General features: G+C 40.9%; 1 protein-coding gene across 8 annotated transcripts in view; it reads right to left on the bottom strand.

The window, feature by feature from the left end:
• The window catches only part of LOC139478946 (axotactin-like), a 194956-nt gene that overhangs the window by 21005 nt on the left and 156258 nt on the right, over positions 1 to 17693 (bottom strand). For 7 of the 8 annotated variants that reach the window (XM_071261662.1, XM_071261656.1, XM_071261658.1 and 4 more), the window contains exons 9-26: positions 16982 to 17115; positions 16307 to 16416; positions 15665 to 15898; positions 14663 to 14897; positions 13641 to 13864; positions 12328 to 12474; positions 11735 to 11914; positions 10371 to 10602; positions 9188 to 9292; positions 8887 to 9029; positions 7901 to 8161; positions 7052 to 7204; positions 5946 to 6125; positions 5361 to 5495; positions 3353 to 3524; positions 2757 to 2845; positions 1410 to 1495; positions 221 to 253 (exon numbers count right to left, since the gene is read on the bottom strand). In XM_071261662.1, coding sequence (XP_071117763.1) covers positions 221 to 253; positions 1410 to 1495; positions 2757 to 2845; positions 3353 to 3524; positions 5361 to 5495; positions 5946 to 6125; positions 7052 to 7204; positions 7901 to 8161; positions 8887 to 9029; positions 9188 to 9292; positions 10371 to 10602; positions 11735 to 11914; positions 12328 to 12474; positions 13641 to 13864; positions 14663 to 14897; positions 15665 to 15898; positions 16307 to 16416; positions 16982 to 17115 — 2853 coding nt within the window. The remainder of the gene's footprint in view (positions 1 to 220; positions 254 to 1409; positions 1496 to 2756; positions 2846 to 3352; positions 3525 to 5360; positions 5496 to 5945; positions 6126 to 7051; positions 7205 to 7900; positions 8162 to 8886; positions 9030 to 9187; positions 9293 to 10370; positions 10603 to 11734; positions 11915 to 12327; positions 12475 to 13640; positions 13865 to 14662; positions 14898 to 15664; positions 15899 to 16306; positions 16417 to 16981; positions 17116 to 17693) is intronic. The other variant, XM_071261660.1, reaches the window with a different exon arrangement.

The raw sequence follows: 17693 nt of genomic DNA on the forward strand, positions 1-17693 counted from the left end.
GGAGTTAAGATTAGAAGTGGGGCAACATTTCGGGATAGATAAAAATGAACAAGCAGATGTGTCATCTTTGAAAACATTGTGGGTTCGTCAGCCCATAAAGAACCCACCTCCGAGAAGCGACCATATTGCATTCATGAACAAGCAAACGTGGACCCCTTGTTGACAGCAGTGTCGGCACAAATAGCAATATGAATATATGACATAACTCATCAGTACTTACTATTTCAATTCCATATTTGTCTAGAGGTGTCACCTGTTGTGTTAGCAAAGCAAAGTTAAAAATACTGGGTAACATGTTGGTAAGATACGGGGGAAATATTCCAGCAGTCTATTAAGGGGAATTCTATATGGGTGTACAAACGAGGAGAGAGTGGATTTGGGAGTTTAAATGAGAGAGAGGTTCTGGGTTTTCAAACGAGGAACGAGCAGATTTGGGTGTATAAACAAGAGCAATATTTAGTACAAGGGTTTTGACCAGAGGTGGGAAACGTGTTGATGTTTATGAATGAAAATGAATGATGTTGGTTCTTAAATATTCTAAAATGTAAGTATGGACATTCTTTGAAATTCTTGCCAGTGTGAAGCATTTTCAATCTGCCACACCAAATACATCACACACTTCAATAAACTGTCCCCAGTATTTATTTCGATATTTTGATCAAACACCACTGAGTGTTTGACTTGGGTGTTCATCAAACACACAAAAAAGTAAACCGAGTAAACAGCAAGAAATTTGGACCATTAAGTTATCAATTTGTGCAGTGTTAAAATATACAACTTTTTTTAAAATTGTTTTCAACACAATTTCCTTACTACTGAAAATTTGCATTTGGAGCAAAACTGTTACAGAAGCTGGAAAACATACATACTTAACTTCACAAACAAGCCCAACATTGATCAAAAGAAAACACTTTCACTTTCATTTTACTGAAGCATTAAAAATTTCAAATAGACTTCAATCAAGCATGGCCGTCAGAGGGATTTTTTCCCCGACAGCGAAACTAAAAATGGGAATGAATATGAAACGGATATTGATCATGATTCATGCAGGAAGATGGGGTGTCCTGACAAGCATATATGATGGATACCGAGCTATGATATAGGATAGAAGGTTATCGATACATCATCTCTATCCTACAACTATGATTTTCTAATAATATATATCTCTTCAGAAATCATCACCATATATACTTGTATATCTATTCTCCAAGATCATGCAACCAAATAAAAATCATGATTAAAACAATTTAGTCAAACCAAGTATTTATTGTTTTACCATGCGTTAAGGTTTTAACTTTAAGATGGAATCAAAGTGGGAAGCATTTTATTATTTCAAGAAAAAAATCAATAAACAAACATTCTCCCAAGGAATACCTGTAACAGGACAACAAGATTTGTTTTATACTTACGGTCAAAACCGTTTCGGGACCACTTCGTTTGTAGGTCATCCTGTGGGGTTCGCCATTAGCAAAGTTTCCCGACACCTTCATCCGATCTGAATACAAGGTCAAAATTCATCATTGGATGTTCATCCCAGTCTGTCAGACTGTGCAGCGATCTGACGATGCATATACGGCATAGCTTCAAGAATGTTGTACCACTCACATTCATCTTTGCCCTAAACAGTAAGTGAACTGTCATAAAATAATATTCCACGTTTTTGTTGGATAAATACTACTCATATAAGGGTAACATTATTTTTCAGAGAATTATCATTTGCAGAAGCTTGAGGTCTGCCATTGACTGCCCGACGAAGGAGGGTAGTTGAACACACCAAGGACTTCTGCAAATGATAATGCCCTGAAAAATCAATTAATAGTTAGTATTATTATAGCTCAAAATCAATAGAAGTTGTATCTTATCCCAAAATGAACGGTACAAACGGTAGCATAAGTTTAGTGTCTGCATTAGAAACCTCACAATGGAGTTCACTGACGTACAAACAACATCGTCATAGAACATCATACAACAAACATGACGCCAATGACGTCATATATCAATATAACAGAGAGCAGCCCGTCATTAGGGACATTGGGGTGCTATCCAGTCACAGTGCCCCGTAGATGTCTGATAACATACAGGTATTTTTATGATAATTCTATCCATTTTAGTTATAAAAAGAAGTAAAAGAACACCTGATTCTTTTGGTACGACTATAGTTAATCTGTCATTGCTGTGGGTATTGCAACACTGAGCCTACCAATTGTGGGTGTTCTTTATATATATATTACAGATTCTTTGACAATGATTTTCAACAGCCCTGTTTCAAGTCGGTGATAGAATGTCCATTGTCATTAATACTCCTGCGGCGGTCGGGTAGCCAAGTGGTTAAAGCGTTCGCTCGTCACACCGAAGACCCGGGTTCGATTCCTGACATGGGTACAATGTGTGAAACCCATTTCTGGTGTCCCCTGTCATGATATTGCTGCAATATTGCTGAAATGCGGCGTAAAACCTCACTCACAGTTGCCTAGTTTCACATTTTACTGCTGTTAGATAAGTAAGCTACCAAATATTCCAAAATGTTGTTTTTGTGATGGAGAGAACTTAAACCCGTGCATGTGCTTCATGAAGCTTTTCGATTCTTTAGAAAGAGTAAATTCAGTGGTAAGCTATGAAAAGGCTACCAGACAACCAGAGTTGCATCCAATTCTCATTTTACTTGTCCTAGCAGCTTTTCACTTACTTCCATGTCAAAATCCTTAACGAATATTTAAACGCACAGGTGTTGAATATTGCAGGGTATTTATACGTACACACTCCAACTGCCTGGTTGGTTTCTATGACGATGGATCCTCTTCGTGAGGAGCCTGGTTCGTACCACACCAAAACGTAATCCTTCGTCCTGGAACAGAAATAAATTGTGATAAGAAAACTCTATAAAATCTCTTGAGAGTGAATTCACTATACTACGAACCTTCATACTTGTGACATAAATGTACTTCTTCCATAAACAATCTCCACTGCCAGACCAGCCACATATGTTCAAGCATGTTTCAAAAACAAAGTGTGGCAATGGTCAAATTCTGTCAAACTTCAAGTTATGGGATTCATCCATGGGATTCATCCACACCCTGCTACATATTCACATGAGGGCACTGAGACTTATTTTGCTCAAATTTGATATGAACATGCTCAGCCCCACGTAGGGTGTCAATGTAGCGGGCATAAAATTTCCTAGTCCTTCGAAGGAGTTCCTGCCATTCAGAACTGAGGTTGGACACCTTGTCCAAATGACAAAGAGGTTAACCCCGTTGTCAGCTTGCTGATACGGAAACGATGTCATCTGTGGGATGACGTCACATTCTGTTACCTAGGTAAGAAACGTTAAGATGACACAGCTATATCTTACTCGGAGCTCTGCACAAAGATCATGCCCAGCGCCTGCTGATGAGCATCACTTTTCCTTCTTGCCATTGTCTTGAAGGTCAAGGACACTTGCTCCTGGCGAGTATGTTGATTGGCTTCCTCTAATGTAAATCCGTACTGCACGACAGTGTTTCCTGCAACTCCTGCACAGGGCTCTGAAAATCATGTGCAAGTTCAGAAGAATTAAAGCACTGCTTATCACTGAAACCACATCCCTTCCTGCCAGAAATAAGTCCATTCAAAAACAAAAGTATGCCATATTCTTACAAACTTAAAGGGATGGGATTCAAACCAGGGACCTTTTGATCCCATCTTGGACACCCTGTCCAACTGACCTAATACCCTCTCAGCAGGAGACAAGTTATAGATGTCATCTGTTGGATGACACCCTGCTCCATCCATTCCCCATCAATATATGCACCTCAAGGGCTGCACAGTTGGGTACGGAGATTTATTTGCTTATTAAACGCAAGTTTCACAGTAAAACAGTGTCTCATGCTTTGTATATCTTAACATATGTGCCATAAACCTTGCAGAGAGTATTATTTTATGTATCTAAGCAGGAGTATTAGGATGGTCAGTAGTGTGAGGTGAAATAGGGTTTAACGTCACATTCAAAATTATTTTACTTATATAGCATCCATGTGTGTGTGTGTGTGAGTGGCTGCTTGTACTAGTGCAAGCCCACTGAGATACCATGCCACAGTTTAACATGGATACCTCGCTCAGACACAGTGTACCTCTTAGACTCCACAGAATCCAAGCTGACCAGTCTTTGTTTTATCCCCTTAATGTTTACGCCAGCTGGAGAACCAAGTACAATCTTTTAACATCCCTTTGGGGATTGATCCACCAACCTTCCTCTGTCTGGGTGGATGCTCAATGCAATACACCACAAAGGCGGTACCTATAGTCATAGGATTAGGGCTACAACAATACACTTTGTGCCACACCTAAAAACTTGACATTTGAAATAATAAGAAACACTTCCATAATCAAAGGAAATGAATATCCCAACAAACACACACATTCTACACATATTAGTCAATTGATAAGACATTGGTTAGAGACCTCTGCTCTTGAGTATAAATACAGAAACTAGTATCCTATCAATCTATGTGAATACAATTTTACATTTTCACCACACACTTGTATCGGTTTGTATCAATACATGGCCACCCAATGTTAACAGCATGGCAACAGCAATTCAACCAGGCTGCACCAGACAGTTGGTCAACCCAGGGTTGCCCTCTCATTGTGGGCAGCCTATATTAGTTGACAAGCAAAGAGGAATGTAAAACCTACCCTGCACTGGAATTGCATTGCATTGCCTTATATTGTTGTTGTTGTTGTTGGTTTAACGCTGCACTCAGCAATATTCAAGCTATATGATGGCGGTCTGTAAATAATCGAGTCTGGACCAGACAATCCAGGGATTGATATCATGAGCATCGATCCACGCAATTGGGATCGATGACATGCAACAATCAAGTCAGCGAGCCTGACCACACGATCCCGTTAGTCGCCTTTTACGACAAGCATAGTCACCTTTTACGGCAAGCATGGGTTGCTGAAGACCTATTCTACCCCGGAAGCCTTATATTGTACTGTATTATGAATGTATATACTGCACTTTCCAATTTATATTTTTTCAAGTGCGCTTAGACCATAATAAATCTTATTATCACTCTGGTCACTGGATCAGTGAGCGCTCGATTTTCTTTCTCAGCTCCCTGGGGAGTATACAACTTAAGCAGCATGTGAGGCGTTAGAAGGTTAACATTCACATAACCATCTCCTCATACCAGGTACCCATTCACTGCTGTGTGAAACGAGGCATTTGTTTACAACAAATTGAAAGTCACTTGCCTATGGAGACACCATAATTTTAACATGTACATGATGCAGGACTGCAGTCCTAGAAACTCTGGAGTGTAGGAATATCGAGGAATCTATTGGTGCACATTATTGTTGAGAGAGGAGACACTCACCCAGCTCGCAGTGTGTTCCTGTGTACTGAGTCTCACTGCAGTCACAGTTAAACTCTGCGTCTTTCCAGTGCTCGTCACAATAGCCCTCGAAACAGGTCTTCTCATAACAACCAGCTTCACACTCAGGATACAGAGCTGACACAAACAAACAAACAACTACTGTAACAAACACATAAAGCGACCAAAAAAATAAATGGAATCAAAATACAGCCATAAATTCAATCAAATGAATAGATACCTCAGAAATATGTTTTTTGATTTACTTGTATGAGCAAATCTGAATCTCACATTAATGTAATTTCTATTTCGATGCCATGAACAAATTTCAGTGTGATTAAGATGCTCGACATCCTCAGGATTTCAGAGAACAAGTTAATAAATGGACAGATGGAAAGACGACAAAGCCATATCCACAGCTGGACCTTCATTTTCAAACAAGTAAATAAAATAGTAAAATATTTCTCTGAATGGCACTGAATGTTAAAACATAAACATTGATCAAACTTCCAAAATTGTCAATGTTTCTCCACAGATGTCAATGTTTTGAAATGGATGATGTTGTTTTTGTATGAAGTCTCGACGTACCAGAAGAATTTCCCCTCTCGCGAGCTTTCGCTCCCAAGTTGATGATGGTGTCAGCAATCTTGAGTCCCCTGATGCATCCCTTGATGGACGGGATGAAGGTCACGCCGTCCATGACACCGCCCACGTACAGGTTGACAAAGGGAGCAGGTTCAACCATTGGGCGGCTCATTAAAACATCCTCTGAAAATCGAGATATCTTGAATAAACCAACAGTGACACATCCATGAGAGTAAAGTTTTTGTTTGTTTGTTGTTTAATGCAGCACTCAGCAATATTCCAGTCACATGACAGCGGTCTGTAAATAATCAAGTCTGGACCAGACAATCCAGTGACAATCCAGTGATTGACATTGGGATACAATGACATGCATCAACCAAGTCAGTGAGCCTGACCAACCAATCCCATTACCGGTAGTCGCCTTTCACAATAAGCATAGTCGCCTTTTACTGCAAGTATGGGTTGCTGAAGACCTATTCTATCCCGGACCAACACGAGTCTGACAGTAAAGTCCAACCATGGATTGGATGTTCTGTATATGCTTACACTAGTATTCTCTCAGTACCATGGAAGTATTATCACCATCATCATCGTCATTCAAAGAAATATTGTGTACATCATCCATGTATACCACTCAAGTTTTGGAAGGGATATTTTTTATCTTTCAATGATACACAAAAATGATTTTCATGTCAAGTTTATATTTAAATAGAATGACGTATCTAAATAACCTCATCAAAAGTTGAGAGCACATCATTTATGTATCATCCAAGTACTATTCATACAAGTATCATTGATGTAATGCCACAACATCAACCAGTCACCATTTATTACAAGAAACAAATACAACTTAAACATTTCATCCATCATGACAACATCAAAATCATTAGACATAAGTTTAAATATGTAAATTTTAAAAATTTACTTTTCCAATTTGATCTTGTGGTCTCTGTTGTGTGTCCAAGGCCGTAGTTAACTTTTTTTGGGAGGGGGGCAAAGTATCACTTGTCCCCAATTAGATTCAAATAAAACTGTTTTCCAAACAAAATCTAGGGGAGCAACTGCCCCACCCCTGCCCCCCGGCTGGCTACGGCACTGGTGTCACAAACCTTTCTCTGTTCTGTCAAATGGCAGACGTGCATATTTGTCGAGTCTGTAGCGTTCCACCCGGATGACCTTGGTCTCGCTGTGTACATGTAGCCGGGTGAAGTTGTAGAAATGTTCTGCTATCACTTGTTGCCACTGGCCGTCATTCAACATCTCTGGAAAAACAATGTCAGGTTTCCATCAGCTATAAATATGTTGCTTTCCTCTTTGTATATCAGGGTGTGTACTGAATTTCAGTCACAAAATTCATGGCCTTTTCAAGACTCCCCTGACCCATATTCCAGTACCACATGAAGTTAGTTGGCCAATGTAATCATGTCACACATGACAAAGTAATAGCAATCCTCATCATGCCATTTAAATTTGAATGTTCAAAGGTAGACATCATTCATAAAATATATACCGTATTCGACATAATAAGCGCCCAGGGCGCTCTCAAAATTAGAAATAGGGGGGTCTTATTAGGGGTCTTAGTTTCATCTAGAAATATTTAATGGTTTAGAAGTTCTGCTCCAGAAACGGAAAGCGGACGGAGGACAGACCGACGGACATGCTGATTGCTTTTTCCCTGTTTTCCAAACCAGGGGGATAAAAAGGTTACTGACAATAAATAGATTATGTACAAATCGTTTACTTTCAACATTACATAATATTTCAAATGTTGAAAACTGTGAAAAGATATAATAATTTTTAGGCAATTTACTTGAAAAAGGGACTGCTTAGATATATTTAAGGCGTATATTAGAGGTACATTATCTCATTTCCAGGCATTTTAAAGAATTAAAAAAATTCAAGGACTTTTAAAGACATCTAGACAGCAAGCACATCACAGGGATGAAGTACGATCCTACCATTTTTCAGTGTGATGGAGTCGCTGATGATGTTCTTGTAGGAGTTGAAGGTGATGGTGATGGTGTTCCCGTCCGTCAACTTGAGCTGCACAAAGTTATTGAGGTGGTCGTGGGCGTACAGGAGCAGGGCGTCGGTTTGGAATGTCCGGAAACTCAGGATGATGGTGTCCATCAGGATCTCCGGGTGGGAGGTCATGTTGTAGAAGAGGAAGGAGTCGTCTGCTGCATGTCCGCTAAAGGTCACTGAGTCACGGTTGATGTCTGTGAAAACACATAAGTGATCAGTATGTTTCATAGTCTTTAATCACCATTTAAGAGTGAGTGAGTATGGTGTGATGCCACATTTAGCAATATTCCAGCAATATCACGGCGGGGAACACTACAAATGGACTTCACACATTGTACCCATGTGGGGATTCGAACCCAGGTCTTTGGCACAACGCCCCTCAGCACTAAAGGTGAAAGGAAAGGAAGAAAAATTATGATCCTTAATAAGAGTGGGACAAATTTACAGCCTGAGTACCCAATCCGCTATTAACTTACCTTACCCATTGAATTTCTTGAGAGGGGTACAAAATGTCTGACTGGGAACTGTTTTACCAAACATACATGAACATATATGTTCTTGACAAGGTTCCTGTCCAAAATTTGATAAACATTGTATTCAACATGGATATCCCATTCATTACATACTGCGTCTGATTAACATTTTTCAGAAAAACTTTGATTCAGTTTGGAACAGTCTGGCTGGCTGTTTCTCTTCAAGGAAGAGATGATAATTTTTTTAAGGGACCTACCCTTTTGTCATGGACATCCAATGAATATGTTTTGAGTGTGTAATTCTATCTCTCTCCCCACCCCCCACCCACCAGAAAAAAAAAAAAAAATGAAGTCCTTGCATTGAAGATCATTACTGGGCAGAATGGATCAGCCCTCAATATCACATTGTCCTGTTGATGTCTCTCTGTGGCTACTGTTGCACCTACCGACTTCACACTTGAGGCCGTGATGGGACCACTTTTCTTTGCACTTGCACTGGTAGGAGTCCCAGGACTCGACACACGTCCCTCCGTTATCACATGGGTTTGGCCAGCAGGATGACACACACCCTTTATACACGCCACCCATACTGCAAATGCATACAAAATATACATGACTGATAGGACTATTGCCTATTAACATACATTTTTTAATAAAGTTTTATCCCTTTAAGTCATAATAACTTTCAAGTACTAATTTTATTAGTTATTTTACTATTGCTAAGAGACGATGTATTTGAGAGCTTACCTTGCATCAATAGCTTTCTCTAAGTTTTGGAACTTTCCATTATACAGAAAACCTCGAATACAGCCAGTAAAACCAGGAGTTCTCTCCCCTGTCTTCTCAGCAAGCCTGAATACAACACAAGGAAATCATTGTAATATGCATGAAACCAAAAACTTCTGAAACATAAAAGCAAGCTGTCTGTCCTTAAAATGCTCTGCCATCATGTACTAACACAAAATGTTCTGCCATTACGTGCTTACACAAAATGCTCTGCCATCAAGTGTTTACACAAAATGCTCTGCTATCACATGCTTACACAATATGCTCTATCACGTGCTCACACAAAATGTTCTGCCATCACATGCTCACACAAAATGCTCTGCCATCACATGCTCACACAAAATGCTCTGCCATCACATGCTCACACAAAATGCTCTGCCATCACAGGCTCACACAAAATGATCTGCCATCATGTGCTTACACAAAATGCTCTGTCATCACAGGCTCACACAAAATGTCCTGTCATGAGCTTTTGTTTATATGGAACACTCACTCATCACATGCATATGCTGGCATGTAAGACATAGACCCACAGTTTCCGAGGTGTATAGGTGGATATTATGGCAGGGACGATACACCAACTGTGCGATCCGATACATATCACGATACCTTGTTCACAATACAATACGTATCATGATACTTGCATGTGCTCTTATCTGTGGTGCCTTAGCCATCTTTTTTTTCATACACAGGATTGCAAAATACCTGGCACACTGACGATTTATAGTTGGCTGTGTCATGTATGGTGCAATGGATGAAAATGTTTACGTTTCACTACCATTTTTCACTACGAATTAGTGTCTGGTGTAACAAATATTACAGAAAACATCTAAGGTATGAATCAATATCTTTTGACTTAATGTGCCACTGTGTTTAATACTTGAATCGAGAAGTAAATAAATCACTATCCACCGATGCATTGTCCCAGCACTAGTGGATATCCCTACAGTTTTGGCTGAGAGACCTTTGAAGCTTAGAACTGATTAGGAATGCAACACTGCATTGTGAGCCTCTATCAATCAGACACATATGAAATATAATCCATTTTATTCATGACACTACATGCTATTTAGCATCCAGAGAAAAACAAACACAAAACATTTCAATAGTGAAATGTAACTGTTTCCATGACAATAACACCCACCTTTCTGGTATTCCGCCAACCATGAGCATCCCATTAAACAGAGTCTCCTGTTGCTGAAGAGCGTCTGGCAGCTCCACGAGCTGTCTCTTCCCATCCAGGGTCAGTCGCATGTTGTAGGGGTCGCGCTCGATGCCGACTGTGTGCCAGTCATCGCCGTCCAGGGCACTTGCTGTGTAGAGGGTGTGGGAGATGTGTTGACCATTGATGTAGAAGTAGAATGCCACCTGGTGAGCTGAAAGCAGGAGTCCCCAATATTAATGCGATATTCATCATAAGGTGAGGTGGAATGGGATTTAACATAGCGTTCAAGAGTATTTAATTCACATAGCGACGTTCATATGAGGCTGCTTTACTAACCTGGACTTATGTTAGTTTTACAGTGCTAGCTATAGCCCACTGAGATAGGTCAGAGTTTAACATGGGTGCCCCACTCAGACACAGTACAGTCAAGTCCCATTAAACCGACATTGTTGGTTGCATATGATTATGTCGGATTAACAAGTATGAAATTAGGTACTATCAACGTTGTGATTGAAAATGGGACAACTACATGATAGTTTAACACAATTTATGACTGATTCAAAATACTTTTTAAAGCAGTCTGGAATGGAAGTCGCCAATTTGAAACTTGTGCCGCAATGCTTAAGAAAGTTGCTTTCTTACTGGCTAATGTTGACTTCCTGTTAATAATTTTCATTGGTCAGTCAAAGTTCGCGAAAGGTCGTTCTGACGTGACTTGTAATGGGATGTCCTCAGTGGTAGCAAGGACTTGTATCCGATTTTATGAGATTGCGGTAATCTAGGCATGTGATTAATCCTGTTTTGTTTATTTAAAGCAGTAATTGTTTATTGTTAAGCAAATTTATCTCTGCAGCCGTTGAAATATGCAACTACTTGCCGACACGTCTCGCATCAAAACACGGGCTGTGTACTCGCGGGCAGATGACCACGGAGTACGCTGATCACTGTGTCGGATTAACGAGACTGATTAATGAGTGATTTCGGTAATTCGTTGCAAATTAGGTGTGTCGGAGTCGGAGTGCGAGACTGTCGGATTCATGGGTCTAAATAGCACTGATTTAATCGGTTCCCATCATTAGTGTTGAATAAAGCCGACTGTCGGATTAACGGGTGTTGGATTAACGAGACTTCACTGTAGATGTATACTGACTCCAAGCCAATCAGTCCAGCAGTCCATCACTAGGACACTGGGTGAGTATGGTGTTCTACCACACTCAGCAATGTTCCCAGTAAATCAGAGGGGCACCAGAAAGGCCCATGTACCCATGTGGGAAATGAAATCTTCTGCATGAAAACGATCACTTAGCATCCTACAAATATGAATGAAGGAATCATGAACGTACTATCTACAATCTTGATCAGGAATCTGTTAGCATTGGTGTCAGTTTTGTTCTGGTAGATGAGAAGTGCGGTGATCTGGTGCGTCTTGAAGCTGAGGTAGAGATCCCCTCGCACCCATGGCCGCTGCCGGATGTAGCTGTTCTCTTGGGTGATGGTGATGGCTTGGTCCAGTGGCTGGTTCACTGCAAGTAGACGCACACAAGTGGCCATATTGCTGTATCGCATTAGCATCAATGCAGAATGTTAATGTTAGAGATAAGTATCTCAAAATGTATTTTTCAATTAGGAGCATCCAACACTCAATAACGCCTACAAATCAGAAAACACTTTTTATCGACATTTGAAATATAAATGTAATCTTTATATGTGCACTCAACAGCCTGAAATACAGGGTCCTACCAACTATTAACTTGAATCGCATCCAGCAACATTTACCCAAACAGATTCCTTGAACAGTTTACTTAACACCCCCACCCCCAAACATTAAATGCCTCCTACCTCACTTCTTAAACATTTTCTTGAAATTCTACTAAATAATTTATTGTGGCCTTATTTGAGTCCACCGTGAAGGATATTTTTCTCCCATTGAACATACCATTTCCCCAGCAGCGTAGAGGACCAAGAGATAGAGTTGCCTCCCCTTGAATGTGCTCCATCTCACTCTGGAGGATTGTGATGTCCACCAATGGAAGCTGACTCTTTACTCCGTTGAAACCGACATCTTCTCTCCACGTGTGAGAAGCTGATAACAAAGAATGTCAGTCTACAGGACAGAAGGTCAAAGGGCAAATGACAAGACAATCATTCGACTCATTAGATGTCACAAAACGTTGACTGTTTGATTGGCATTCTAGAAGTTGGCAAAGTAAGCAGGAAAAAGTACAACTTAACGTCACTAAACATCAAACCTTAACCACATTTGGAAAACAAATTGTTTCTTATTCAACAGTGACTTCCATATTTGATTATATACTGATTTTCTGTTTCATGTATGTTTCTGTGGATGGGGAATATATTTGCTTCATCTGAAAAAGGAATCGTGTTAATTTTCAGGGTGATCATCTGCAGTGGTTATAAAATTTGTGATCAGTCCAAATGTTTGTTTGTTTGTGTATTTGTTGTTTAAAGCCGCACTCAAAAATATTCCAGCTAATTAAAAGTGTCCTGTGAAAAAGTGAATCTGGACCAGACAAACTTGTGATAATGTGTACAATGTTCCATGCCGCCAAGGTGAGATGACATGTAATCTTAAGTGACAAAGTCTGACCATTGTATCACATGACAAGCATAGGTTACCCGGGATGTACTCTAACCTAGAAACCCCATGTGGTGCTTCAGGGGTTGGTGTCACACAAACACAACCAGGCCCATGTTTGTTTGTTTGTTTGTTGTATAACACAGCACTCAGCAATATTCCAGCTATATGACGGTGGTCTGTAAATAATCGAGTCTTGTCCAGACAAACCAGTGATTGATGTCATGAGCATTGATCCACACAATTGGGATACGATGACATGCATCAAACCAAGTCAGCGAGCCTGACCACCCCTTTCCATTAGTCACCTCTTACGACAAGCATGGGTTGCTGAAGACCTATTCTACCCCGGGTCTTCCTGGGTCTTCACGGATCTTCAAAGATCTTCACTGGGCCAGGGCCATGTGCACAGTGTGTACACAAGCTGATTGTAATCACATAATGGGCACGGGTGGCTCAGTGGTCCAAGGCGTGCTACGATCCAGTGGGTTCAAATCTCAGATTCACCCTGAATGTGAGCCTGATCACCCAATCCATGTAGCTGCCTTATAGGACAAATATAGGGGGCTGTGGGCCTACTGTACCCTGGAATACACATGGGATCAATACACAGGTAAGGTGTGGGTTCCACATGACCTGGACATACAACCCACCGTGATCACAGAAGCACTTCAGTCCATCGCAAGAGTCCCTCCCATCACAGTCACAGTAGCCAGACTTGTGGTTGCTGAGGTAGTCCACTATCTCTCCGTTCGCTGCCTTGAACCATGTCTTCATCCCCAGCTGCAGAGGCGCCTGTCGGCATCGGTATGCTACGTGTTGACGGCACTCGTAGGAGAACAGTGTCAGTGTCCGCAGCTGCTCTCGGCTCATGCCTCTGCAAGTTGGAATAAGTTAGTGTGAATGTTCCAAAAGCTATCAGTCTAGTTCCAGGATGGTTGTACGTAATCAGGCTTATCATCAACAATACTACTACTAAGAACTAATGGACAGGCAGCTCTACAGACAAGCAGAACCACCTGTTAATACATAGCACTGTGTTATGCAAGATATATTAACTTTGAAATGTTTACTTTCACTAATACAAAGTATGATCCTACACAAAAATATAACAAATATTCACTAGATGCCTACCACTTTAGATCGTTAAGCAATCAGTAGTTTGACAACAAATACTATTAGTCACACGACTAATTTTCTGTCTTTTGATTGGCGGACTTGTTGACGATAATTTGGGTGATGAGAAAATAATTGTCAGTCATGAAATAGAAGACTGGGTCTATCTTTCTGAATATTAAGGCGACATCCCCTCGTATCAGGGTGCAGACCCAATTGTGGCCTGTAAATAATGAGGCCTTTGCCAACCAAAACAGTGGATGACTGTATGAACAACGATCCGATCTACTACATCCGGAAAATAGAAATACACAACTCAACTTTTGATAGAGATAATCAGATATTTCGTTCTATTTAAATATACACTTGACACATTATGAGAATCAATTTTGGGTATCATGGAAAGATAAGAATATCTATCATGAGTGGAACAGTCTGGTTTGGCTGGCCATGCACTTTATGCGCTAATCTGATCTAATGTGAAACTGACATGAATGACAATGTTAGTCTCTTCAACGCCTAAATCAGATAGTACAAGTGAGCCAAGAGGAGACAGTACCTGTAATCGAGATGGTAGCGGACGTCATTCATCATGCTCCCCCTGACAGTGGTATTGAGGCGGAAGTTGTGGTCAATCACTGTTTCCCCGTACATGTGATCGTTGTGCATCTTGTTCATGTGACACTGGACGTACACAGGGTCAAGGTTGCCACTGCCATCAAGGTCAATGAGGTACACACCAGATGTGTTGCGGCCAGATTGAAAGTAAGCGTCACATGTTCTTGGATATTTGGCTGAAGCAAAATCAAATAAGAAAATTAATCATAGGCGTACTAAATGTAGTATGTTGCAGGCAGTAAAAGTATCTGAGGATTTTGATATTTTGGACCCCTCCATTTTAAAAATGTTGGATCTGCCCTTTTTATTGATCTGAGGCCAAAGTCAAGGTTGTCGTCTAACAGCATGAAACTTCATAAAATCAATTTTTTTACATATTACTACTATCTACAAGAATCACAAAATGTCTGAAGGCAAGGTCTTTCATTTCTTTATCACTTTGTATCACTTTACACATGGTTTGTGAGTGTGTCTGTCAGTTCTAGGGGATTCACATTTGGTTTCATGAAGTTCACTTTGTGAGAGCATGAAGTGGATCTAATAAAACTTTGAACACTATTTCACTTATTTCATGGCATTTCTGCAAAATAGATAGCACAAAGTGACGGTAATCCAGGAACAGGTATGTTTGTTTGTTTGTTTAATGCCGCACTCAGCAATATTCCGGTTATATGATGTTGGTCTGTAAATAATCGACCAGACAATCCAGTGATTGACAACATGAGTATTTATCCACGCAATTAGAATCGATGACATGCATCAACCATGTCAGCGAGCCTGACCACCCGATCCCGTTAGTCACCTCTTATGACAATCTCCATTTACGGCAAGCACGGGTTGGTATAAATCTGGGATGTGAACTCATGATCAGCAGATCCTAGCCTGACAAAGGGACACAAGTCTACGCACATGACGTAGTTAACCAGGAGGCCAGTGTACTCACAGAAGTGGCAGGCCTTCCCCTCATAGTGTTGGGGACAGTCGCACTGTACGCCATCCCAGTCTGACAGACACTCGCTGTTGTGTTCGCAGATATTGTCAGCAGCGCAGTAGTTGACGAGGTGGCAGCCATCCAGCTTGATGCCGACTGCGGCGCTGGTGTCGATGGTGTTGATGGGGTCGATCTTCTTGTCCTGGATCTTGATGGCTTTCATACAGCCCACAAACCCTTCAGAATCTGCCCAATATATATATATAGAAGTGTTAGTGAAACTAGGCCAGGTGTCTTTAATGATGACAAGTACTGGTGGATCATGGAGTGAGTGAGTGAGTGAGTGAGTGAGTGAGTGAGTGAGTGAGTGAGTATGGTTTTACGCCACTTTTAGCAATATTCCAGCAATATCATGGCGGGGGACACCAGAAATGGGTTTCAAACATTGTACCCATGTCGGGAATCGAACCCGGGTCTTCGGCATGACAAGTGATTGCTTTAACCACTAGGCTTCCCGACCGCCCCCAGTGGATCATGGAAGTTTCAGAGGCGATCATGAAGGATGTAAAGCAAGGGTACAGAGACCTTTATGACCCTATGACAGAGAGAGTCCAAAGTAGGAATTAAAGAACTTTTGCATATCTTGTCACTCACTTTTATATCGTCGGAGCCCATACCCCAGCACAATCTTGCCTCGCTGTCGTAAAGTCTGAGTAAAGTGGGATGTAGTTCGTGTCGTCTCGTCCACATTGATCTTGGCTTTGCTGTGGAGAGACACTTGCTGTTATTGGATATCTTAATGGCATTGTTAAAAAATGTCCATCCCGGTTTGACCAGCATTGTTAATGATAGTTTGATAGGTAGGAAAATATCTTGGGAATAATTCCCAGTTTCTCTTTTCAGTGTAACCTCCATGCATGTATAAACACACGGAGCACACGATATGTGGCCATTCAGTGTTAGATACAGCAGTGAAACATGTTATCGTGAAATATATGCCAATAACATGAATGCCAAATATCTACCTGGTACTTAATATTTACCTCTGAATGAACTGTTGCATAAATTTACTACTGATTTTCTAAAGCATTCCAACATCTTTCAACAGTCACATATCAATATACTCATTATTGACTTTCTATAGCATTCCGCCATCTTAAGTTTCAACAAGCACACATCAATAAGTTTACTCTTGATTTTTACATTCCACCATCTTTCAAAAGCCATATACGAATAAGTCCATGATCAAATTTCTACAGCATTCCAACATCTTCAAGAGACTAACATCAATAATCACTACTGAACATCTACAGCGTTCCAACATCTTACTTGTTTTTCAGGGTGAGCTTGAGGGAGTGCCACTGTTCATTGTTGACCTGGGCTGGGAGGGTGAGGTTCTGGGTGAGGGTGGGGTCCTTGGACGGGGAGAAATACAGGAGGGGCAGGCCATTCCTCACCCACACCTACAGCAGCAGCAGGGAGACAGTTGTTACATATATTCCATTTATCAATACAACAAATATCTCACTTCATCACAACTGTCAAAGCCAAATAAATGCATAATCACAAACCAGACAATGGTAATGCTACATACACCGAAGAGTGGTAACCAATCTTGGCCATAAATTGTATTTCTTGCAACACATATTGGCTGGGGTCTATGTTCTTTGAATGTCAAGCACTGGTCAGGTCAGGGTAGACACATATTCTTTGAATGTCAAGCCCTGGTCAGGTCAGGGTAGAGACACTTATTAGACACAGTGGACACAGTATACTGACTCTGAGTCGACCGATCCTTATTTAGCCCCTTAATGCCGAGCACCAGGCAGGGTAACAACACGTAAAATGTCTTTTGGTATGACGCAGCCAGGAATGGAACCACGTACCAACGCTTTCCAATCAGACACTCTGCCACTAGACCATGGAGGCGGTCCTGATCTATGAATTGCAAGACACTGATAATTGAACAGTAGCCATCGGGATATCCAATGAGTCTCCTGTATTTCTCTGTGCACCCTCAGCAAATCAAGTCAAAAAGAAA

This window comes from Haliotis cracherodii, unplaced genomic scaffold (assembly GCF_022045235.1).
Source record: "Haliotis cracherodii isolate W230 unplaced genomic scaffold, xgHalCrac1.p SCAF_4, whole genome shotgun sequence".
Lineage (NCBI taxonomy): Eukaryota > Metazoa > Mollusca > Gastropoda > Lepetellida > Haliotidae > Haliotis > Haliotis cracherodii.